The 26,957-nt window shown below is 41.9% G+C and overlaps 1 protein-coding gene across 12 annotated transcripts in view; it reads right to left on the bottom strand.

The window, feature by feature from the left end:
• The window catches only part of arhgap17a (Rho GTPase activating protein 17a), a 46,117-nt gene extending 19,379 nt beyond the window's left edge, over positions 1-26,738 (bottom strand). For 8 of the 12 annotated variants that reach the window (XM_031804736.1, XM_031804731.1, XM_031804732.1 and 5 more), the window contains exons 1-5: positions 26,127-26,738; positions 16,840-16,879; positions 3,878-3,982; positions 2,164-2,196; positions 1,674-1,750 (exon numbers count right to left, since the gene is read on the bottom strand). In XM_031804736.1, coding sequence (XP_031660596.1) covers positions 1,674-1,750; positions 2,164-2,196; positions 3,878-3,982; positions 16,840-16,879; positions 26,127-26,179 — 308 coding nt within the window. In that variant the 5' untranslated portion in view covers positions 26,180-26,738. Of the gene's footprint in view, positions 1-1,673; positions 1,751-2,163; positions 2,197-3,877; positions 3,987-16,839; positions 16,880-26,126 lie in introns of those variants that run through there. The other 4 variants (XM_031804734.1, XM_031804735.1, XM_031804741.1 and 1 more) reach the window with 4 other exon arrangements.
• Positions 26,739-26,957: the final 219 nt, after the last annotated feature.

Raw genomic sequence — 26,957 nt, 5'->3', positions numbered from 1 at the left:
CCTGAATTTTACATAATTATGACATAACATTGAAGGTTGTGCAATGTAACAGCAATATTTAGATTTAGGGTTGCCACCCGTTCGATAAAATACGGAACGGTTCCGTATTTGACTGAAAGAATAAACGTTTTGTTTCGAAATTATAGTTTCCGGATTTGACCATATTAATGACCAAAGGCTCAGTGTGTTTTATTATATTATAATTAAGTCTATGATTTAAAATTTGATAGAGCAGTCTGAGCGGTGGTAGGCAGCAGCAGGCTCGTAAGCTTTCATTCAAACTTTACTGTGTTTGCCAGCTGCTCTTAGCAATGCTTGAGGCACAGCGCTGTTTATGACTTCAAGCCTCTCAACTCACAAAATTAGGCTGGCAATACTATAGTGTCTATAAGAACATCCAATTGTCAAAGGTATATGAAAAAAAAATGGTAGAGAGAAATAGTCCTATAATTACAACCGAAAACTTCTTAACTGGGAATATTGAAGACTTATGTTAAAAGGAACCACCAGCTTTCATATGTTCTCATGTTCTGAGCAAGGAACATAAACATTAGCTTTTTTACATGGCACATATTGCACTTTTACTTTCTTCTCCAACACTGTGTTTTTGCATTATTTAAACCAAATTGAACATGTTTCATTATTTATTTGAGACTAAATTGATTTTATTTATGTATTATATTAAGTTAAAAATGTAAAAAGTGTTCATTGTTCATTCTGTATTGTTGTACTTGTCATTATTACAAATATATTTATATATTTAAAAAAACAAAAACAAAATATATATTTTTTTAAACGGCAGATTAATCGGTATCGGCTTTTTTTGGTCCTCCAATAATCAGTATCGGCATTGAAAAATCATAATCGGTCGACCACTAGGGAGGACCACACAACTTGTCATCGCCTGACTCAAAGTTTACTTCGATATGATAGTTCTTATAGAAATATTTACGCATAAAAGCATTTCAACTGACATCTCTCACATAATGAATTTTACCTACACAAAAAGATACCACCTTGTCTAGGGCATTTTGTTTTGATGACATTTGGAAAGTTAACGACAAATGTTCAGTTTCAATCAGACCTGTCAAGACATTTTTTATCCAACATGTACTTTACTCTCATAAAAAGGTCAGATGGACACCTTGGTAGTAACAGTCAAATCGATGGGTAGCTTCCAGTCACAGTTTCTAGATCCTCTTGTTTGAGTGCCTGTCCATTTCTGTCACTGTCTTACCATGCGAACAAGGCAAGCTAGTGTTGTTACATGGAGGAACTGTCTGGCACACATCCTCATTATGTGGATACACACAACCACACTAAGCACTTTCTGATCCTCCACGAAAACAAAAAATTACAAAATACACACGATAATAACAAATTAGGCCAGTTTGTTAGCTCTGAAAACATAGTCCCACATTCTCCAATCCCCCTGAGCAAGGCAGTTAACCCACTGTTCCCCGAGTGCCAAAGACTTGGATGTCGATTTAAGGCAGCCCCCCACCTCTCTGATTAAGAGGGGTTGGGTTAAATGCAGAAGACACATTTCAGTTGAAGGCATTCAGTTGTACAACTGACTAGGTATCCCCCTTTCCCCCACTCTAAGGTTCATCTGTTCCATATAACCAGTGTCAGACAAATGGTTGGTTGTCTAACCTGTCACCCTCACTCACCCAATCAGAGACTCCTCTCCCAGCTGACTGCCACCGTCCACCATGGCTTGAGACAGCGCCGTCAGAGGAAGCTTTTTCTGTGTGTGTGTGTGTGTGTGTGTGTGTGTGTGTGTGTGTGTGTGTGTGTGTGTGTAGAGAAAGAGAGGGAAGAGAGAGATGTATATATTTATTAGATACCATCTGAGGCACCAACAATTTACTCATTCTAATAATGTCAACAAAATGTTTATGCTTAGTTTTTTAGGGTTTATCAGCGGAAAGTCATTTTCCAATGTCATGAAGTTGGACAATAAAGAATAGTAGAAAGAATGAGGATGTTACTGTTATTGCTGTGTTAATAGCTACAGTACTTTGACATACTGTAAAAACTAGATACAGTATGATGCCTTTTCATTCCTTTCTATTCTCAAAGCTGGAATGAAAAGCATGGGAGGAGGGATGAGCAGAGCTGGAAATGTAGCTATGAGAAAAGTAAAATGTGTGTTTTTACCTGACCATTTCCTGTGTAAAGGCGTGGTACGGACTGGCATTGACACAATTGTACATGTTGGAGCATGAGAAGTAAACAAAAAACAAACAAATTGCTGATATAGAACATTATTTTCAAGGGGGTGGGATAATCTAGTGTTAAATCGGGATAAGTGAAGACTCAGTGGTATCTACAGTACCAGTCAAACGTTTGGACACACCTACTCATTCAAGGGTTTTTCTGTATTTGTACATTGTAGAATAATAGTGAATACATCAGAAATATGAAATAACACATGGAATCATGTAGTAACCCCAAAAAGATAAACAAAAACTAAATAGATTTTATATTCTTCAAAGTAGCCACTCTTTGCCTTGATGACATCTTTGCACACTCTTGGCATTCTCTCAACCAGCCTCATGAGATAGTCACCTGGAATGCAGTTCAATTAAAAGGTGTGCCTTGTTAATAGTTAATAGTTAATTTGTGGAATTTCTTTCCTTCTTAATGTGTTTGAGCCAATCAGTTGTGTTGTGACAAAGTAGGGGTGGTATACAGAAGACAGACATATTTGGTAAAAGTCCATATTATGGAAAGAACAACTCAAATAAGCAAATAGAAACAACAGTCCATCGTTACTTAAAGACATGAAGGTCAGTCAATCCAGAAAGTTTCTTCAAGTGCAGTCACAATAACCAATATGATGAAACTGGCTCTCATGAGGACATCCACAGCAAAGGAAGACCCAGTCACCTCTGCTGCAGGGGATAAGTTCATTAGAGTCACCAGCCTCAGAAATTGCAGCCCAAATAAATGCTTCACAGAGTTCAAGTAACAGACACCTCAACACAAGTATTCAGAGGAGACTGCGTGAATCAGGCCTTCATGGTTGAATTGCTGCTAAGAAACCACTACTAAAGGACACCCATAACAAGAACAGACTTGCTTGGGCCAAGAAACACGAGCAATGGATATTAGACCAGTGGAAATCTTGAGATATTGGTTCCAACCGCTGTGTCTTTGTGAGACGCAGAGTAGGTGAACGGATGATCTCTGCATGTGTGGTTCCCATCGTGAAGCATGGAGGTGGTGTGATGGTGCTTTGCTGGTGACACTGTGGGTGATTTATTTAGAAATCAAGGCACACTTAACCAGCATGGCTACCACAGCATTCTGCAGCGATACACCTTCCCATCTGGTTTGCGCATAGTGGGACTATCATTTGTTTTTCAACAGGACAATGACCCAACACACCTCCAGGCTGTGTAAGGGCTATTTGATCAAGAAGGAGAGTGATGGAGTGCTGCATCAGATGACCTGGCCTCCAAAATCATCTGACCTCAACCCAATTGAGATGGTTTGGGATGTGTTGAACCGCAGAGTGAAGGAAAAGCAGCCAACAAGTGACAGTCAGCATATGTGGGAACTTCTTCAAGACTGTTGGAAAAGCATTCCAGGTGAAGCTAGTTGAGAGAATGCCAAGAGTGTGCAATGCTGCCATCAAGGAAAAGGGTGGCTACTTTGAAGAATATAAAATATATTTAGATTTTTAACATGATTCATTGTGTATTTCATAGTTTTGATGTCTTCACTATTTAAAAAAAAGAAAAACCCTTGAATGAGTAGGTGTGTCCAAACTTTTGACTGGTACTGTACATCATAAATATATGTTCATATTTGATCTAGTAATTCAGACAATTTGGCCAGGAATAATGTTAATAATATGTGTACTTACATGTCTCTTCTCTGCGTCAGTGCCAATGTGGCCCTGCAGACATGTGACCATCCTCTTGTGTGTATTGTGGGACACCACACGCACCATCTCCATGCGCCGCTCAATCTGTGCACGAGAAGAGAGAAACACACATGACCACTTACATACAGACAGACCTTTACTGTGAAGTAGCATGCAACTACAGCCTATAGACATGGGGAACTAGTTTCATAGAGGCAGTGCGTTGAATAAGTAAACCCCTGTAAATGCATTGTTTTGTTCATTGTGTAAAAAAGTTATGAATTCCATATGTTCCGCACTACTGTCACAGGCAAAGTTAACTCAACGCATTGTTTATTAAAAGATAATGTTGGTGGAGGAACTTTGTAATGCAGACAAAAGTTCCCGGGGTTAGGGACAATGAGTTGAAAGGTTATGCCTGTAGTTTATAACTACACTGAGCCATATTTCCCAGCCCTTTTGGTCCTCTGATAACTGTCTGTAGAATGAATGGTGTTGACGTCTTTCCACAGGTCACTATATTCCTCTAATCGCCCTCATTCCTGCCTGTTGACTGCTGTCTCATGGAAGTCCATTCAGATACATGGCCTGTTTTGATTAGTGGCTGGGGATGGATGTCAAAGGTCAGGCACGATTGATACCGGCCGCTCCCAGCGGGGCGACACAGGAATGTTCTCTATGAAACGGATGACTCATCCGAAGCGTCTCCATGGAGACCGTAGCTGGACTGTGACTGCTGTTTGGAGAGTGAAAGGGCAGATTAATGCTCTCCCCTTGGAAGTTGTAATTGTAAGGCACTCTGAAGACAGGGCAGAAAACAACTTCATACTAGGCCATAAAAGACATCCAGCCTTGTCGATCTCCCAAATGAAGAGCTGATATACAGTGCATTCGGAAAGTATTCAGACCACATGACTTTTTCCTCATTTTGTTACATTACAGCCTTGCTCTAAAATGTATAAAAACAAATGTAAAAAACGTTTGTCAATCAACCCACAATACCCCATAATGACAAAGCAAAAGCAGGTTAAGAAATATGTGCAAATGTATAAAAGTAAAAAAACAGAAATACCTTATTTACATAAAAGTATTCAGACCATTTGCTATGAGACTCGAAATTGAGCTCAGGTGCATCCTGTTTCCATTGATCATCCTTGGGATGTTTCTACAACTTGGAGTCCACCTGTGGTAAATTCAATTGACTGGACATGATTTGGAAAGGCATACACCCATCTATATAAAAGGGTTCCACAGTTGAAAATGCATGTCAGAGCAAAAACCAAGCCATGAAGTCGAAGGAATTGTCCGTAGAGCTCCGAGACAGATCTGCACCAAAAAATGTTCTGCAGCATTGGAAGTCCAAGAACACAGTGGCCTCAATCAGTCTTCAATGGAAGAAGTTTGGAACCAACAAGACTCTTCCTAGAGCTGGCCGCCAGCCAAACTGCACAATCGGGGGAGGGGCCTTGGTCAGGGAAGTGACCAAGAACCCAATGGTCATTCTGACAGAGCTCCTCTGTGGAGATGGGAGAACCTTCCAGAAGGACAAGCATTTTCTGCAGCATTCCACCAATCGGGCCTTTATGGTAGAGTGGCCAGATGGAAGCCACTCCTCAGTAAAAGGCTCATGACAGCCCGCTTGGAGTTTGCCAAAAGGCACCTAAGGGATGCTCAGACCACTTAAAAAAAAATATATATATATATATTTAACCAGGTAGGCTAGTTGAGAACAAGTTCTCATTTGCAACTGCGACCTGGCCAAGATAAAGCATAGCAATTCAACACATACAACAGAGTTACACATGGAATAAACAAAAGTCAATAATACAGTAGAACAAAAGAAAACAAAAATTCTATGTACAGTGAGTGCCAGTGGTAAGATAAGGGAGTCAAGGCAATAAATAGGCCATGGGGGTGAAGTAATTACAATATAGCAATTAAAACACTGGAATGGTAGATGTGTAGAAGATGAATGTGCAAGTAGAGATACTGGGGTGCAAAGGAGCAAGATAAATAAATAAATACAGTATGGGGATGAGGTAGGTAGATAGATGGGCTGTTTACAGATGGGCTATGTACAGGTGCAGTGATCTGTGAGCTGCTCTGACAGCTGGTGCTTAAAGCTTGTGAGTGAGATATGAGTCTCCAGCTTCAGAGATTTTTGCAGTTCGTTCCAGTCATTGGCAGCAGAAAACTGGAAGGAAAGACGACCAAAGGAGGAATTGGCTTTGGGGGTGACCAGTGAGATATACCTGCTGGAGCGCGAGCTACGAGTGGGTGCTGCTATGGTGACCGTTGAGCTGAGATAAGGCGAGGCTTTACCTAGCAGAGACTTGTAGATAACCTGCATCCAGTGGGTTTGGCGACGAGTATGAAGCGAGGGCCAACCAACGAGAGCGTACAGGTTGCAATGGTGGGTAGTGTGTGGGGCTTTGGTGAAAAAACGGATGGCACTGTGATAGACTGCATCCAGTTTGTTGAGTAGAGTGTTGGAGGCTATTTTAAAGAGAAACAGAATCCTCTGGTCTGATGAAACCAAGATTAAAACTTTTTGGCCTGAATGCCAAGCTTCACGTCTGGAGGAAACCTGGCACCATCCCTACGGTGAAGCATGGTGGCAGCATCATAATGTGGAGATGTTTTTCAGTGGCAGGGACTGGGAGACTAGTCAGGATCAAGGTAAAGATGAACGGAGCAAAGTACAGAGAGATCCTTGATGAAAACCTGATCCAGAGCACTCAGGACCTCAGACTGGGGCAGAGGTTTACCTTCCAACAGGACAATCCCAAGCACACAGCCAAGAAAACGCAGGAGTGGCATCAGGACAAGTCTCTGAATGTCCCAGCCAGAACCCGGACTTGAACCCGATCAAACATCCCTGGAAATACCTGAAAATAGTTGTGCAGAGACATGCCCCATCCAACCTGACAGAACTTGAAAGGATCTGCAGAGAATGGAGAAATACAGGTGTGCCAAGCTTGTAGCGTCATACCCAAGAAGACTCTAGGATGTAATCACTGCCAAAGGTGCTTCACAAAATACTGAGTAAAGGGTCTGAATACTTAAAAAAACAAAAAATGTAATACATTTGCAAACATTTCTAAAAAGCTGTTTTTGCTTTGTCATGTGGTATTGGATGTAGATTGTGGAGAGAAAAATGATTTAATACATTTTTGAATAAGGCTGTAACATAACAAAATGTGGAAAAAGTCAAGGGGTCTGAATATGTTCCGACTGCACAGTAAATGGTGAAACGATGTTATTTCCAACGCTTCTTTAGAGCATTGTTACGCCATTTATTGTCAGTTCAAAACTAGTGTCGGTTGTACCAACTTAGGTACAGAACATGCGCAGTATGGAACATGGGGTGTGTCGGTTTTTAAAAAGGTGGGGGGGGGGGGGGGGACAGAACAATGCGTTGGGAACAGGACAGAGACGGAGCAGCCAGGGGACAGACCGACACAGTGTCAGAACAGATAAACAGAAACCATGGCAATTGTGTTCTAAAAACAGAACTCTGGAATTCCACTGGCTGGAAGAGGACAGAGGAGATAGGTGTGCAGAGACTCTTTCCACCTCTCTCTCACTCGTCTTTCCCGACTCAAGGAGGCCCCTAGCATTCCCAAAACAGCTGTTATGACAGAAACTGTGTGGAGGGCGTCTCCTGCCTCTTCCACAAGCCCATGGCTTAAGGGGGAAAGTCATGTGTTCAAACTGGGCCCTGCTAGTACCTGGCACAGGAAAGGGAGATTCCTCTTACTGGAGTGAGAGATCCTGGGAATGTGTGTGTGTTTTGATTACATGGAGCTAGGGGTGCCACTATGTTTCCCTTTTCCACCATATTCTTACACACAGAGAGACAACCCCCCCTACCTAAATTAGACACAGAGACTTCCCACACACAGCAAATGTTCCAGTGTTGAATCAACACTGAGGGTTCAAATTAAAACTGTTCCTGTGTCTACAGCGACCCACACGTTTGTGTTAATTTAACACTGCTTAGTGCTGACGCTGTCACACTTTCTCAGTGTAAGAAATTAACACCTGTAGTGTTAGTGTTTTAACACCGCATGATGTGAAGCCTAATTTGCATATTTCTGTGGGATCCTGCCTTGCATTATCGAGTGAATTGTGGAGTTACCAACCATGACTGTATTTGTTAGTGACAGACCTAGCTGTTGAATTCATTCCTTTTAAGTCCTGTGGACTTCACCAAGTGAGTTCCTAGGCAAATGTTAAAGATTTTACTCTGACAATAAAATTACACACACTGAGTGTACAAAACAATTGGAACACCTTAATATTGAGCTGCACCCAGGGTTTCCGTTAGGAAAATGTGACGTTGGACATTTGACAGGCAACATTTGAATTTTACAGACGTTTTAGAAATGTACCGGACCCAAATGCATTGGGTCGAGTAACCTGATTAGGGCGTCCACCCACGGTGCTCATTGGGCGAGTAACCTGATTAGGGCGTCCACCCACGGTGCTCATTGGGCGAGTAACCTGATTAGGGCGTCCACCCACGGTGCTCATTGGGCGAGTAACCTGATTAGGGCGTCCACCCACGGTGCTCATTGGGCGAGTAACCTGATTAGGGCGTCCACCCACGGTGCTCATTGGGCGAGTAACCTGATTAGGGCGTCCACCCACGGTGCTCATTGGGCGAGTAACCTGATTAGGGCATCCACCCACGGTGCTCATTGGACGAGTAACCAGATTAGGGCGTCCACCCACGGTGCTCATTGGGCGAGTAACCTGATTAGGGCGTCCACCCACGGTGCTCATTGGGCGAGTAACCTGATTAGGGCGTCCACCCACGGTGCTCATTGGGCGAGTAACCTGATTAGGGCGTCCACCCACTGTGCTCATTGGGCGAGTAACCTGATTAGGGCGTCCACCCACGGTGCTCATTGGGCGAGTAACCTGATTAGGGCGTCCACCCACGGTGCTCATTGGGCGAGTAACCTGATTAGGGCGTCCACCCACGGTGCTCATTGGGCGAGTAACCTGATTAGGGCGTCCACCCACGGTGCTCATTGGGCGAGTAACCTGATTAGGGCGTCCACCCACGGTGCTCATTGGGCGAGTAACCTGATTAGGGCGTCCACCCACGGTGCTCATTGGGCGAGTAACCTGATTAGGGCGTCCACCCACGGTGCTCATGACAGAAATAATAGTTCAAATATGGCAATTCATATTAAAAGAACATGAAAGTCGATTAATTCTGATGTGCACTTTGAACATGTTAGAATAACTGTCCAAATGTACTTTTCCTCAGCCAACAAGATGAGTAACGAACAGCACAATCACAAGCCTGTCAATCTACTATAGTAGAAAAGTTTAGGCTATTCTATAGATCTGCTTGTCAAGAAAGAAATAGCCTATTCCAAACCCGACTCTGGGACAGTTGGGGGACGATAGATCCCAAATTCATACAACCAGTAGGCCTAGGCTACATAAAAAAAAAGTTTACAAGCAATGAGTCTGATGCAACAGATCAGAACGTTTAGCTTAAAATGTTGATGACCTATTATTTCTTCACATTATAAGCGCAGCAATGCACACAAGGCAATAAGCCATGCGTGAATGTTTGGTCCATAAAGCAATTTGCGGGAAAACAGAGTTGTTAAAAAGGGCACTGCACATGCAAGTGGCTTCATGTGACAGAGACAAAAATATCCATTAGAAATGTATGAAGAGAGGAGATCTAATACGCTACTTTGAAGAAAGGTAAGACATGCCTCATAGTATCTATTAAAATGTTCAGGTTTCAAACAATTAAGTATACAGTACCAGTCAAAACTTGACACACCTACTCATTCAAGGGTTTTTATTTTTTTTACTATTTTCAACATTGTAGAACACAAATAAGGTTCCGTATTTCACTGGAAGAATAAGCTTTTTTTTTCTCGAAATGATATTTTCCGGATTTGACCATATTAATGACCAAAGGCTCATATTTCTGTGATTATTATATTATAATTAAGTCAATGATTTGATATTTGATAGAGCAGTCTGACTGAGCGGTGGTAGGCAGCAGCAGGCTCGTAAGCATTCATTCAAACTTTACTGTGTTTGCCAGCAGCTCTTAGCTATGCTTGAGGCACAGCGCTGTTTATGACTTCAAGCCTATCAACTCCTGAGATTGGGCCTGCAATACTGAAGTGCCTATTAGAACATCCAATTGTCAAAGGTATATGAAATACAAGTGGTATAGAGAATAGAGTTCGACCGATTGAAAGAAATAGTCCTATAAATACTATATTAACTACAACCTAAAACCTCTTACCTTGGAATATTGAAGTCTCATGTTAAAAGGAACCACCAACTTTCATATGTTCTCATGTTCTGAGCAAGGAACTCAAACGTTAGCTTTTTTACATGGCACATATTGCACATATTGCACTTTTACTTCTCCAACACTATTTTTTCATTATTTAAACCAAATTGAACATGTTTCATTATTTATTTGAGACTAAATATATTTTTATGTATTATATTAAGTTAAAATTTGTATTTATTCAGTATTGTTGTAATTGTCATTATATATATATATACACATTACATTACACACACAAATTTGACCAATTGATCGGTATCGGCTCTTTTTGGTCCTCTAATAATCGGTATCGGTGTTAAAATCATTATTCGGTCGACCTCTACTCTGCAGTGACGCCTCTAGCACTGAGATGCAGTGGCTTAGACCGCTGCGCCACTCTGGAGCCCCGAGATTAAGCATGTGGCATAGGAGTGGGATTCTGTGTTTTCACATGCAAAAGGGATTGCTTTTGATGCTTTATCTGCCTTCCAAATGAAAACTAGTTAGACAATTATATACACGAAAGTATGTGGAGACCCCTTTCAATTAGTGGATTCGGCTAGGTCAGCTGACAGGTATATAAAATCGAGCACACTGCCATGCAATTTCCATAGACAAACATTGGCAGTAGAATGACCTTGCTGAACAGCTCTGTGACTTTCAACGTGGCACCGTCATAGGATGCCACCTTTCCAACAAGTCAGTTCGTCAAATTTCTGCCCTGCTAGAGCTGCCCCAGTCAACTGTAAATGCTGTTATTTAAGCAACAACGGCTCTGAGGCAAAGTGTTAGGTCTCACAAGCTCACAGAAAGGGACCGCCAAGTTCTGAAGCGCGTAGTGTGTAAAAATCGTCTGATCTGTTGCAACACTCACTATCGAGGTCCAAACTGCCTCTGGAAGCAACGTCAGCACAAGAACTGTTTGTCGTGGCGCAGAACAAGCCTAAGATCACCATGCGCAATGCCAAGCGTCGGCTGGAGTGGTGTAAAGCTCACCACCATTGGATTCTGGAGCAGTGGAAATGCGTTCTCTGGAGTGATGAATCATGCTTCACCATCTGGCAGTCCGACGGATGAATGTGTGTTTGGCGGATGCCACGAGAATGCTACCTGTCTCAATGTATAGTGCCATCTGTAAAGTTTGGTGGAGGAGGAATAATGGTCTGGGGCTGTTTTTCATGGTTTAGGCTCCTTAGTTCCAGTGAAGGGAAATCTTAACGCTACATTATACAATGACATTCTAGACAGTTCTGCGCCTCCAACTTTGTGGCAACAGTTTGGGGAAGGCCCTTTCCTGTTTCAGCATGACAATAACCCCGTGCACAAAGCGAGAACTTGACTGGCCTCACAGAACCCTGACCTCAACCCCATCGAACACTTTGTGATGAATTGAAACGCTGACTGCGAGCCAGGTCTAATTGCCCAACATCAGTGACCGACCTCACTAATGCTCTTGTGGCTGAATGGAAGCAAGTCCCAACATCTAGTGGAAAGCCTTCCCAGGAGAGTAGACTATGTTATAGCAGCAAGGGGGGGACTAACTCCAAATTAATGCCACTGAGTTTGGAATGAGATGTTCGAAGGGCAGGTGTCCACATACCTTTGGTCATGAAGTGTATGTTTTATGGAAAATAGATGTTTTATGTTTCTGGACAATGCACAATGCTGCCTTGTTGACAACATGACTGAGCAGTGCAGATTACTGTTCTGTTTTAAGAAGGGCACTCCTCCCTCACCGCGTTTGCCCGTTCATGTCACGGGCCATAGACCGGTACATCACGGCTCAGGTTAATAGAACTCCCTCAGTGACTCGGATAATCCTACAGTAGTATCAGTGTTGTCCATGGCAACTGTAACAGTCAGCTGACCTTCTGTGTGCTGTGCTTAAGCGCCATGCTGAGGGTATTGATCAACTATTTAAGCTCAGCCAGTGTTTTCTCCTCTCCCTTTAAATTAATCTAATCTGTCTGACCCTCACTATGGTGACTATTAATAGCCCTGGGCCCGTGGGTAAATGGAAGACAGACAAGCTAAGGCCTGGTCTGGCCCTGGGAAAGTGGACCAGAAGAACCCCTTACCCATTAACAAAAAAAACAAATCAAATGTTATGCGTCACATGCTTCATAAACAGGTGTACACTAACAGTGAAATGCTTTCTTGCAGGTCTGTTTCCAACAACGCAGAATTAAAGATGAATAAATATAAAGTGACACACACAGTGAATAACAAATCCTAGTAAAAATAACATGGCTATATACCGGTGAGTACGAAGTAATTCAGGTAGCTGTTAGAGGTTGACCGATTTAATTAGGGCCGATTTCAAGTTTTTCATAACAATCGGGTAATCAGCCTTTTTGGACGCCGATTATGGCCGATTACATTGCACTCCACGAGGAAACAGCATGGCAGGCTGTGACCACCTGTTACGTGAGTGAGCCTGCCACGTGAGTGCAGGGTCAAAAGGACCTTGTGGATACAAGGAGCCAAGGTGAGTTGCTAGCTAGCATTAAACTTTTTTTTCTTTTTTTTATCAATCTTCACATAATCACTAGTTAACCTAGTAATATCATCAACCATGTGTAGTTAACTAGCTTGTCCTGCGTTGCATATAATCAATGCGGTGCCTGTTAATTTATCATTGAATCACAGCCTACTTCAACTTCGCCAAACGGGTGATGATTTAACAAAAGCGCATTGCCGAAAAAAGCACAATCTTTGCACAAATGTACCTAACCATGAACATCAATGCCTTAAAATCAGTACACAGAAGTATATATTTTTAAACCTGCATATTTAGTTAAAAGAAATTCATGTTAGCAGGCAATTTTAACGAGGGAAATTGTGTCACTTCTCTTGCGTTCAGTGCAAGCAGAGTCAGGGTATATATGTAACAGTTTGGGCCGCCTGGCTCGTTGCAAACTGTCAACTAATTTGCCAGAATTGTACATAATTATGACATAACATTGAAGGTTTTGCAATGTAACAGCAATATTTAGAATTAGAGTTGCCACCCGTTCGATAAAATGCAGAATGGTTCCGTATTTCACTGAAAGAATAAACGTTTTGTTTTCAAAATGATAGTTCCGGATTTGACCATATTAATGGCCAAAGGCTTGTATGTGTGTTTATTATATAATTAAGTCTATGATTAGATATTTGATAGAGCAGTCTGTCTGAGCGGTGGTAGGCAGCAGCAGGCTCGTAAGCATTCATTCAAACTTTACTGGATTTGCCAGCAGCTCTTAGCTATGCTTGAGGCACAGCGCTGTTTATGACTTCAAGCCTCTCAACTCCCGATATTAGGCTGCCAATACTATAGTGTCTATAAGAACATCCAATTGTCAAAGGTATATAAAATACAAGTGGTATAGAGAGAAATAGTCACCGCGTCATAATTCCTATTATAACTACAACCTAAAACTTCTTAACTTGGAATATTGAAGAACTGGGAATATTGAACCACCAGCTTTCATATGTGAGCAAGGAACTTAAACATCAGCTTTTTTTACATGGCACATATTGCACTTTTACTTTCTTCTCCAACACCGTTTTTGCATTATTAAAACCAAATTGAACATGTTTCATTATTTATTTGAGACTAAACTGATTTTATTTATGTATTATATTATGTTAAAATAAGTGTTCATTGTTCATTCTGTATTGTTGTAATTGTCATTATTACGAACTAATATATAAAAAAATATATTTCTTTTAAAATAAATAAAAACCCGGCCGATTAATCGGTACCGGCTTTTTTTGGGGGACATCCAATAATAGGTATCGGCATTGAAAAATCATAATCGGTCGACCTCTAGTATGTACCTTATTTCAGTCCAATTATCAGTCTACTCTGGCCTACTTGGAGTAGGCTAGGGGAAAGGGGGATACCTAGTCAGTTGTACAACTGAATGGATTCAACTGAAATGTGTCTTCTGCATTTAACCCAACCCCTCGGAATCAGAGAGGTGTGGGGGGCTGTCATAATTGACATCCACATCTTCGGCGCATGGAGAACAGTGGGTTAACTGTCTTGCTCAGGGGCAGAACGACAGATTTTTACCTTGTCAGCTCAGGATTCGATCCAGCAATCTTTCGGTTACTGCCCCAACAACAAGTGAGAGCGTGCGTAATTATACATGCTGAAAGGCTTTCAATATCTGGGAAAAAAGTCCACATCGGGCAGCAGGTGAGCTAGTGTCGGACAATGTGGTGATGCGGCTTGTAGAACCTTGTGTTGGCAAGGGGATACATTTCTTCACTTCACTGTCATCGGCAAACAAGTTTCTTGCAAAGAAAACAAGTCTGGATGGCACCATGAACAAAATGAGACTGGAGCTCCCTCCCTCTGCGCAAAAGGCACCTGCACAGCCGTTGTATGCCTTCTAAACATTCCATCTCTGAGATCTACAGACAGTTCCTTGGACTTCATGCTATAGTTTCTGCTCTGACATGCACTGTCAACTGTGGGACCTTATATAGACAGGTGTGCTTCCTTCTAAATCATGTCCAAACAATTGAATTGGCCACAAGTGGACTCCTATCAAGTTGTACTGCCGTCTCAAGGATGATTAAAGGAAATTGGATGCACCTGAGCTCAATTTGGAGTGTCATAGCAAAGAGGTGTGAATACTTCTGTAAATTAGATTTCTGCATGTCATTTTCAATACATTTGCAAAAATATATATGTTTTCACTGTCATTACTGTGTGTAAATGGGTGACAAAATAAACATCTATTGAATCCATTTTGAATTCAGGCTGTAACAAAATGTGTAATAAGTCAAGGGGTATGAATACCTTCTGAAAGCACAACAACAAGCAGACTAGGTAAATAGATAAACTTTTCTACTATGGGTTGTCTGACTTTTATATTCATTACTCAGTTTGCAGAGGAAAAGTAAATGTGGACTGTCCAAGCATCATTAAAGTGCACCTATTTTTACATGTTCCATATTTTTATGCCGTGGCGTAGCGCCACAGCTAAATGACTGCAGCGGAAACACTGACTAAACAAACAAACAAACAAACCAGAAGGATGTGAAAGAGCCAGACAGAAGTTGTTGTACTAACTGTGATCAGCTCAGAGCCTAGTTAGGTCTATGACGCATCCACTGAGCTGGGAATCGCCACTGTAATGTGACTGAGGAGTGTGTGTGCCAGGACTGATGAGAACATGTCCAGACAAGCACACAGCGCACAACACACTTAGCCAAAGAAGGGTGTGAGAGCTTGTCTGTGTCCAAACAAAAACAGCAGTAGCCTAAACCAGGGGTTCCCAAACTTTATCAAGTCTGCTCCACTCCTGGCATTGGGGAACACCCCTCCCCCCAGTCTATTTCTATGGGCACAAGCACAGTTCATGACCAACTGTTCACACCCCTCATTTGTGGAGAGAACATTTTGAAGGTTTAAAGCTTTGTCCTGCAGTTCTATACATTATACATTTTGTCATGGGATGCAGAGCAAAGTTTACAGTTAAAGTGCATATCCTGCAATTCTACACATCCAGCTCTACTAGATGTCTCATCTGTTTGTACTGTTGACCACTCTTTAGCCTACTCATGTCATCTCATGCATGCCATACATTTACAGCAGGCAAAACCAGAGCCAGCATGGATGCCAAACCCACTAACCCAGAGCATGCACGTATGCAATGACAAACACCGCAGAGAGGAGTTGGCTGAAGCAGAAAACCGATCAGTGGTGATCAAGCACCAGACACTCCAGTGCTTCTAGGGACACGAGAAAGGTCCAACCGTGTGTTCTCAGACTAACATGGTAGCGTGAGAGACGCGACATGTGGAATACAGAGGAGTCTGAGTCACAGTGGGCCATGGAAGGTTGTTAAGAGGAAGGTCACACACAAAACGCCTTGGAGGGAAAACGGAGTCAACTGTCAGATACGATAAAGTGTCCCCACCTCAGTAGCAGCTATTCATAACTGCTGTTGGACAGACACTTACTCCTTCCATGACAACGCCTCATACTGCTTCTAAATAGGACACGGTCATGCTAGTTGTCACTCAAATGCTGTGTGTTTGGGTCCCATGACGTTTTCATTCCAGTATACTTCTCTCCAGTCAAACGCATGCTATTTATCTAACGTGACTGAAAGAGAACATGGCTTGAAGCAACAGCAGGAGCCTGTCTTTTCAACAGCGTTGTTTCTGTACACGCCCTCTCTGACTTTAAATGGGGTGGAGAAAACCAAAAGAACAATAACATTCCAGAATGACAGAAATAAAGTGTTGAGTGTATGGAATGTCTTCACTGAGCAACAGGAATTCTGAGCGACTCCACCTGCTGTCTCTAGACTCAATGGGAAGTTCCATGGGAACCAGACTACACACAGCACCGGAGGAGACCCAGAGCATCAAACTAAATTGAACTGAAATTAAATTAATAGAATATACACACACATTGTCTTTACTTTGCACTACTAGTACCAAAGATTGTCAAATTTCCTGGCAGAGTGTTACATTTTGTCACCAACATGAGGAAGAATGACATCTGTAACTCAGCTAAGAGCCTCTCGTATTCACATATGCTGAGTCCGCAGTGCCATTGACTTACTGTACAGCACGTAATGGGAGAGTTGGTAGAGTAAATGCAAAAATGTAGCCTAGGTAATGATTTATTTACCTGTAGAAGGTCATCGCTGAGGACTTCTGTTTTCTCTGCTCTGTGGATGAGAAAACACAACAGGAGATAGATTAGGTTTGACAGCTACTGATTAGAGACACTTTGTATATGCAAACACTGTCAATACAATGAGGCCTTTCCAGACAGACTAGATTCCACACAGTGCAGAAGAACAGGGTCAGGTATTAAGGGCAGTGATCATGTGAACCACTGCACTAGCCTGGGTACCAACCACACTGTTTGAAATGTATTATACAACACAACTATGGTACATTGTTGCCTCGGTGAGACAGAAGCAGACTGGCGCCCAGTATAGAAAACCACATGAAAGCCTGAGCACTATCGGTTTACATGGTGGGGTTTAGAGCCCGACCGATAAACAGGTTGACCGATATTAGCCTTTCACAGAAATATTTGTATCGGTCTTTATTTCACATATAAAGAACAGATATTATATACAGCACCAGTCAAAAGTTTGAACACATCCACTCATTCAAGGGTTTTTCTTACTTTCTTACTATTTTCTACATTGTAGAATAATAGTGAAGACATCAAAACTATGAAATAACAGATGGAATCATGTTGTAACCCAAAAAGTGTTAAATCAAAATTAGAGGTCATCAAACGATTTTTATATATATTCGTTTGTAATAACGACAATTACAACAATACTGAATAAATAATTAACACTTTTTTTACTTAATATAACACATCAATAAAATCTATTTAGTCTCAAATAAATAATGAAACATGTTCAATTTGGTTTAAATACAGCAAAAACAAAGTGTTGGAGAAGAACGTAATAGTGAATTATGTGCCATGTAAAAAGGCTAACGTTTAAGTTCCTTGCTCAGAATACGAGAACATATGAAAGCTGGTGGTTCCTTTCAACACGAGTCTTCAATATTCCCAGGTAAGAAGTTTTAGGTTGTAGTTAATATAGGACTATTTCGCTCTATAGAGGTCGACCGATTAATCTGAATGGCCGATTAATTAGGGCCGATTTCAAGTTTTCATAATCATCGGAAATCGGTATTTTTGGGCGCCGATTTACAGATTTAAAAAAAATACCTTTATTTAACTAGGCAAGTCAGTTAAGAACACATTCTTATTTTCAATGACGGCCTAGGAACGGTGGGTTAACTGCCTTGTTCAGGGGCAGAACGACAGATTTTCATCTTGTCAGCTCGGGGGATCCAATCTTGCAACCTTACAGTTAACTAGTCCAACGCAATAACGACCTGCCTGTCTCTCGTTGCACTGCTTGTTACGCGGATGCAGTAAGCCAAGGTAAATTGCTAGCTAGCATTAAACGTACCTTATAAAAAACAATCAATCATAATCCCTAGTTAACTACACATAGTTGATATTACTAGATATTATCTAGCGTGTCCTGCGTTACATATAATCTGACTGAGCATACAAGCATCTAAGTATCTGATTGAGTGGTGGTAGGCAGAAGCACGCGTAAACATTCATTCAAACAGCCCTTTTGTGCATTTTGCCAGCAGCTCTTCGTTGTGCGTCAAGCATTGCACTGTTTATGACTACAAGCCTATCAACTCCCGAGATGAGGCTGGTGTAACCGAAGTGAAATGGCTAGCAAGTTAGCGCGCGCTAACTAGGAGGGACGGAAGCTATACTGTTACACTGGCAATACTAAAGTGGCTATAAGAACATCCAATAGTCAAAGGTTAATGAAATACAAATGGTATAGATGGAAATAGTCCTATAATAAACTACAACTTAAAACTTACCTGGGAATATTGAAGACTCATGTTAAAAGGAACCACCAGCTTTCATATGTTCTCATGTTCTGAACAAGGAACTTAAACGTTAGCTTTCTTACATAGCACATATTGCACTTTTTCTTTCTTCTCCAACACTTTGTTTTTGCATTATTTAAACTAAATAGAACAAAATGTAACATGTTTCATTATTTACTTGAGGCTAAATTGATTTTATTTATGTATTATATCAAGTTAAAATAAGTGTTCATTCAGTATTGTTGTAATTGTCATTATTACAAATAAATAAATAAATATATATATTTTTTTTTAAATCAGCCGATTAAATCGGTATCGGCTTTTTTGGTCCTCCAATAATTGGTATCGGCGTTGAAAAATCATTATCAGTCGACCTCTACTCCATACCATTTGTATTTCATATACCTTTGACTATTGGATGTTCTAATAGGCACTTCAGTATTGCAGGCCTAATCTCAGGAGTTGATAGGCTTGAAGTCATAAACAGCGCTGTGCCTCAAGCATTGCGAAGAGCTGCTGGCAAACACAGTAAAGTTTGAATGAATTCTTACGAGCCTGCTGCTGCCTACCACCGCTCAGTCAGACTGCTCTATCAAATAGACTTAATTGTACTATAATAACACACAGAAAATGAGCCTTTGGTCATTAATATGGTCAAATCCGGAAACGATCTTTTCGAAAAAAGAACGTTTATTCTTTCAGTGAAATACAGAACCGTTCCCTATTTTATCTAACGGGTGTCAACCCTAAGTCTAAATATTGCTGTTACATTGCACAACCTTCAATGTTATGTCATAATTATGTACGATTCTGGCAAATTAGTTCGCAGCAAGCCAGGCGGCCCAAACTGCATATACCCCGACTGCGTGCAATAAACGCAAGAGAAGTGACACAATTTCCCTAGTTAATATTGCCTGCTACCATTCATTTATTTAAACTAAATAGGCAGGTTTTAAAAAATCTACTTCTGTGTGTTAATTTTAAGAAATGCATTCATGTTTATGGTTAGGTACATCCGTGCAACGATTGTGCTTTTGTTAAATCATCACCAGTTTGGCGAAGTAGGCTGTGATTCGATGATAAATTAACAGGCACCGCATTGATTATATGCAACGCAGGACAAGCTAGTTAACCTAGTAATATCAACCATGTGTAGTTAACTAGTGATTGTTAAGATTGATAGTTTTTTCTAAGATAAGTTTAATGCTAGCTAGCAACTTATCATGGCTCCTTTCTGTACTCCCGTAACAGGTGGTCAGCCTGCCACGCAGTTCCTCGTGAAGTGCAATGTAATCGGCATCCAGAAATGCTGATTACCCATTGTGAAAATTTTAAAATCGGCCTTTATTAATTCAGCCATGGCGATTAATCGTTCGACCTCTACTACAGACCTTGGTTCGATTCCAGGCTGCATTAATTTAGGAACCGGACTGCTTCCCGGGCGTGAGCCAGGTGCCCCGTTCAAAGCCAATGGTGAAGTGAAATTGTCTCAAAACAAAATTGACATAACCTAGCTAGATTAAGCACGTGGAATAATGAGTAGGATTCTGTCATTTCATACCTCAGCAAAGAGACGGTGTAATATTGCATGTGACCAACATGTTGAAAATGGTGCTTTCACACAAGACTCCATAGTCCATTCCCTCTCTCCCCCTCCCCCATGCCTTTCTATTCCTCCTACAAGTCAAGTAACCCGTTTTGTAGCTTGTAACGTTTCCCCTTGCCAACTGGTCCTAGTATAGTTTCACTGTTAAGGTCCCACTGCCTGATGTACAGCGAAAAGTTCTCAGGTCAGATGTTAAACAGCAGACAGTCAGTAACTGGAGCCCTAAACTCAGCGGAGTCCCTCCTCTCCTCCCAAAACTGTGCTCTGTGCACTATAGTAACCTTGTGACAGTGGTGGACAGCTGCTTCCAATTACAACCCAGAGAGAGGCATGGTAAGTGAGCGAGAGAGAGAGAAAAAAAAGAGGAGAAAGAGATGGAGGCTAAGAGAGAAAGATGGAGGCAGAAAGGGAAGGAGAACGAGAGAAAGGGGCTGCGAGCCAAGCCCCAAAACCAAATCCAGCGAGGATTCAAGTCAAAGTTTTCTGGAGAAGTGCCTGAAGCCAAGCAGCTTGGTGGGGGTCACATGGTGTGTGGACATTCAACCTCAGAAACCAGAAGACATGGGGGCTGCGTTCCAAATGGCAAAAGTAGTGCACTAATAGGGGGCCATTTGGGACAAACATGGTTCGAGCAGCAGCAGGCAGCCAGGGCCAGAGGGGACATATGAGACTCACATCATTCACCACATCTACAGCACTCCAGAGAGAAACACACTTTAAAACATATTACTAAACCACAGGTCAGAATCCCTCTAGCTGTCTCCCATTTATTGCCTCTGTGTTATATAACAGTTCAGAGTACATGGAATGAGTCTGCATGGAATTATTGACTCGGAGCACCAATCAATTATATTTGCATGGTTATTTGGTGTATAAACAAATATGAGTAGCAGTAGCCTATATCTAACAACATAAAAGCCACACTCGCTCATCCAGACAAACTAAACTGCGTCACTAAAAACAAAAATAGACCTAGTATAATGTCCCAGCCCAGGAGCAACAAAACAATTGTTTAGCATCTCTCAGCTGACCTGGGCTATCAAAGTGAATGGAGCTGAGTGACTACACCAGGCTCTGTAGAACTGTTACGCTCACCACGAGGTATCTTTGTGACCTAGCTAGCTATAGCAACAACAGTCACTTGGATCACTGAACAACATAACAGTTAGGCTGCACCCCGCCACCAGCCTAAGAATTATCCCCATGGCAACGTGCTGGAGATGGTAAATGAATACTCTATCCGGTTTCTACAATAGAGGGGTTGTTGCTGGCCTTTTCACCACAATCAGTTTGGAGAGGAGGTTGAGTGTGTCATATTAGCAACAGTTGGCAGCTCAGGGCTCACAACATAATGGATATTGGACAGATGAAGTGATAGGACTTGTGCACAACTAAATACTTACAGGTGTGAAATAGCATACTGTTGCTGTCTGGTTTCATAGCCACGGGAAAGTGTGGGGTGGTGTGATTTTTTTCCGGCACCGGGGGGTCCACTAATACAGGACTAGAACAGGCCCAGAGCACTACTCTTGTGAAGACTTTATTTGTAAAGGTTTTATTATTTATTTGTATTATTCTGATTTTGCAGGGGGTGCTGCAGTATCTTCAGCACCCTTACTGTGTCCAGTTTTACAAGGAGATGTTGTGCCACTGAGCACACTTCTGACCAGTCAATTTCAGTGTTGCATGGACCTACCACCTAGACACCCAACCCTTTGAGAACTAGGGAACTGAAGAATGTCTTGTGGTTTTAAACAACTTTACTGTGCTGAGATGTGCAACCTGTCTGCCTGTGACAAACTGTGGCTAGATTCTTTCCTTAATCCTTCTACCACTCTGCTGGAACAGGCTCGGTCTTATCACCAGATCTAATCACACTAGATTCAGCAGAGTTACCTCACCAGGTTCTGTCTGAGGTCCATCAGAACTTGAGAGTTAAAATCAAGAAACAAGAGTAGGCAAGGATTCACATCCTCTTCTACACAGGTACTTCTGTAGCGTTCGTCACACCAGTGTTTTTCACCCATTTTCTCTTCTTAGAAACAGCACTTCTCTGGCAGGCCATTTCCTGTTTGGAGAATAATAAGGAGAGATTTCCTCTGAGTGGCTGACTGCTGAACGCAGTGTTCTGCTCCGGCACAATCACAGGAACCCAGGGACAGGCTAAAGGCCCTTCTCTATCACACACAACAAGCACACACACATTCATGCTCACATGCACGCTTGTAGCTCGCACACGCGCTCACATGTATACTTGCACTCACACACTCCCACAGGTCTGCTTTCCGGATCACACACACTCCTGATTTAATGTTGGTTAAATACAGTGAGGAAATGATTAGTATTCCAGCAGTCCTGTCTGTTCACCCTGAGCCAGTGGCACAGCGCTGAAGGTACATTAAGGGGATACTCTGAGCACGCAGGATACGGTTACACTCAAACACGCCAGGATTATCTGGGTATGGCAACTTGGATGTCTCTCTATGCTAACTACACTGTCATTCAAAAGATGCCAATTGGAAATATGTACAGAGTAGCTTAGCCTTGCAGATCTTTTCTAGAATTAGAGCTAGGCCCTGAACATAGTTTCTCCCCATAGAATTAGAGTTTGTAGAACGGATGGACATTCCAAGTCAACGCTATGTTCCATTCCACAATCCACATGTGGCATTCTAGGTGACTTTTGATCCTTAGACCAGAGCAGAGCAAGATTCCCCAGTCTGAGATGTTATCTTGGCTGTGTCTCAAAACTCTGCAATTGCTTCCTTTCCAAGTCACCTTTTCTCCATCAGCACTGAAAGGACTGGATAGGTTTCCAACGTGTTCTTTCACCTATCATTATGTTCTGCCAGATCAGAGATCATGGCAGTGGGAACATGAAGCTAGTTAAAACTATTAGAGCCACAACCGTTGCGCGTTGTGCAATGTGTATCATCTCTGGTCATGTGTTCACTCAGAGAAGCCAAGGAGACCTTCCGTACCATCCTGTGCTGGGCTCTCCCCTAGCCCATAGCTAAAAATTATATTCATACTCCCACGCAGTACCCCTCACACTTCAGCCCCACGTAATGATAACAGGCCAGGGCCCGGTTTCCCAATAGAGATGGAATTTAGGTGTTTTAAGGATGCATCTTTCCTACAACGTCCGAAGATGTAACATGCGTTTCCCAAAACACCATGCAGAGAGAAAGGTAGCTAAGTGCGTCGTTAGAGAATATGTCGGTACTGATAGGATCGAAAGAAAGCGAGTGCTGCTCTCGGATCAGCTTTCGCGATTCAAATCTTTACTTAACATTAGAATTATATTAACACCTATACCTGCAAATATTGAGGCGGCTTATTCCAATAAAAATTCACAGAATCACAGATTTGGCACATCATTGTGCACATGAAAAGCTACACATGAAATACCGAGACAAATTAGATAGCGGTCTACAAGTAGCTAAATAAAACGCAATTGAACATTAAAATGTATTTCAATATGATTAATATAGGCCTATAGCCTACTGTTTTAATGTCATGCATATTTTTTAAACAATGCTTGTTTATACCATTGCAAAGACATTGGCAACATTGTATTTGTGGTCAACTTTGTTCTGAAGTTATCAGCGGTCAGAGAGAGACAAATAACTCATGTGATTCTACGTTTAGCGGAGATCTTGTGTATAAAGTGATGCGGGAGAGCAAAAAAAAGCATCTTACGTTACACTTTGCTGTTCTACAAGTGGTCTGAGGCAGGCGTTAGATTACGAGTGTTTTCAAGTTCAACATTAATAACGATGGTTTTGGGAAACCACTCAGATATTAAACGATGCTCCTACGAAGGTTCTAACGATGAACTTAGCCTCAAGATTATTTTGGTAAACCTGGACCTGGCCAGACAACAACACTGGCTGTGTATTCTACTAGCTACTGTCTGCAAGGCAGGGCAGTCCTCCTTTTCAAGGATACTGTTACAGGGAGGTTCTATATCTCTCTCCATGGATAAAAGCCTACAGAATTAGTGATCCTTTGCCAAGATATTCCCAAAGATTACACTTATTCAAAAGGGCTGCTCTCTCAAGGGTAGATCCATTACTGGTGATTAGGCCAGGGGCCCTAGACTATGGTTGAGAGTGAGAAGAGACTGAGGCACTATCGTGCCATACTTATCTCAGGCATTAGACACTAGCTTGTTTAATGCATTAAATCTTGCTGACTGTGTGTAGTTTTGCATGCCAAATGCAACTCGACTGTTTGAATCGGCAGCTTCAGTTTTAGTCTGAGTGAAAGTGGAATGGAAGAGCATGGCGTGGCTCCATTATTTGATCGTTTAGTGTCCACCCCCCTCCCCATAAGTACTAGAGGTGAAACTGTTTCGGGGGCCTTCTACCGCAAGCACACCTGTGCTCTTTTGAGCAACACAAGGGTAAACAAGGATGTTATCTCTTGGTTAGCATCAGTTAATATGAACTTGATCACTCATCCTGGCTACCTCAGCAGATTAGGATGACATGGCATTGAAGTGACATGGCCAGCCAACAGAGCTGGAGGACTGGTGACTCACTGATGGACTGGCATCCCAAAACATTGCTTGAATATCTTCACTAGGTAGGAATCCATCCAATTTCAGACAGATTTTCATGTGAATATTCTAAAATCTTCATAAAACAATGAGCATTTTCCCACCAGAGATGTTTCCATCGACCTACATTTTTGTGGATAAACGCCTGTGCGTTAAATTGGTTTCCATCGCATTTTCAACTCTGCTGACGTTTGACACAAAAACTTGCGTTATATCCAGTAGCAAATGTGCCCACTCTAGTCTTGGAACATGAGCTCTAGGCAACAGCTAGCAGATACAGTGCGGGTAGACTACCAACCTACAGTATGAGATTATTATGGATAACAGCGATATTACTTGTATTTACCAAACGGAGGCCAAGCATTGATCATCATGTCACCAGAATAAGACCCTCGATATTTATTGGAAAGGAGCATCAAGCTCATCACCTTGCACATTCACCACCCTGTGAAGTTCACCCTTTACTTCAGCTGTAGCCTAATAACCTGCATGCTTTCCCGAGTCATAGTGGGAGGACCACACAACATATCATAGCGTGACTCCCAAGTCTACTTCGATATGATGGTTATTATATCAATATTTGGCATGAAGGCGTTTCCACTGCCATTTCTCGCATGATACATTTTACCGACAAAAATATCCCACCATGTCGAATGAACAAATTGCATTAATACAATTGTTCCGGCATTTCACCTTTCCATCAGCCCGGACGTGATTGTTTTCATGCGTCAGGTCACGTTAATGTATTCGCATGAAATTGTTGGATGAATAACCAGCCAGGTTAATGTCAGTTAAATTGGGGACAAAAACTGTTGCAGGGCATGCACTTTTTGTACCATTTCCAGCGTAAGCCATTTGTGGCTCGGCCACGTGAAGTAGGTCGTCGTCACAGTCTTTGGATAACAGTCGTCACAGTCTTTGGATAACAGCTGTCAAATGTCTTTAAGCTCAGCAGTAGACGATGTGCAAATCTGGCCGTTACCGATGTAAATGTGCGATATGCATGCTGGCGAAGAGATGTTTCATGGTGAATTTAGCATCACATGTTTAGACTTCCAGCCATGGCACAAAGCGTTCATAGCAAGCAACAGATGTGAACTGTTTAGGAAACCTCACCACTTTTTCCTCGATGAACAAAGCTCCAAATTAAATGGGACAACATTCACGTTAGCTCTAGCCTTGACATGACCAGTTATTGATAGAAAAATTTATTTTCTAGCCAACTGAACTGAAAATACGGCATACGAACGCCATAGAAAATCAGGGCAACATCCCTACCCCCAACGCCGCAATAAAGACAAAACTAGCTAACGTTAGCTAGCTAAATTTAACAACAGCCAACATTACTTGCCTGCCAACTGTTTGGTTGGCGAGTTGTTTCATCCGATTAAACTGTTTCTTCATTTTGCGTCCTTCTCCAGTGGAGTCTTGCGACGTTTTAGAGCTGGAAAAGTAACTCCTGCGATGTGCTTCATCAGACGAGGTTGGTCATGAAGTTCACAATAGCCAGCTAGCTTTTTGTCGAAGATTAGCTTGCAGCTAGCTCAGCTATGAACCAATTAAAATAGCTAACTTACTGTGGCTAGTCACTTTTTAGCTAGTTTAGTCTAGCCTTCAAGTAGTTGTTTCAGAAAAAAGCTATTCCCTCGCAAGCTGACGACATGGTTAAAGCTATGTATATGATCAAAAAGCTATCCAGAGTTCCATTGACTGGTTGCAGCCTTTACATTGCTGAATATCTGGCTGGCTACTCAACGTCGACCGCTTTTCCCAACCAGCTTGCAGCACACCTCTCCCCTCTTTGCCAGCACAAGCTGAGGGCGTTGAATGGGTGGCAGGAAGTATACGTAGCAAAAGCATCCATCCGTCTAACACCATCCCCAGCACTGCTAAATGTGCAGACTGTGTCATTTGGGCTAGTTTACGAAAGTAATCTTGCTCCCGTGATACAATACAGTACTGCAATAATTTGCACTGACCTCACAACCTCACTAGAATTGTGATCATGAAGGCATTGAACATGCCTACAGAATTATACAGTAACATTTACCCATACCTATTAAAACAGTCAGTTGAGTTGAAATATCAAACTGTTATTCAATGACATACAGTACCAGTCAAAAGTTTGGACACACCTTTTCTTTATTGTTTTACTATTTTCTACATTGTAGAATAATATTGA

Source organism: Oncorhynchus kisutch, linkage group LG25 (genome assembly GCF_002021735.2).
Source record: "Oncorhynchus kisutch isolate 150728-3 linkage group LG25, Okis_V2, whole genome shotgun sequence".
In the NCBI taxonomy this organism is placed as follows: Eukaryota; Metazoa; Chordata; class Actinopteri; order Salmoniformes; family Salmonidae; genus Oncorhynchus; species Oncorhynchus kisutch.
This window is presented reverse-complemented; position numbering and strand designations above follow the sequence as displayed.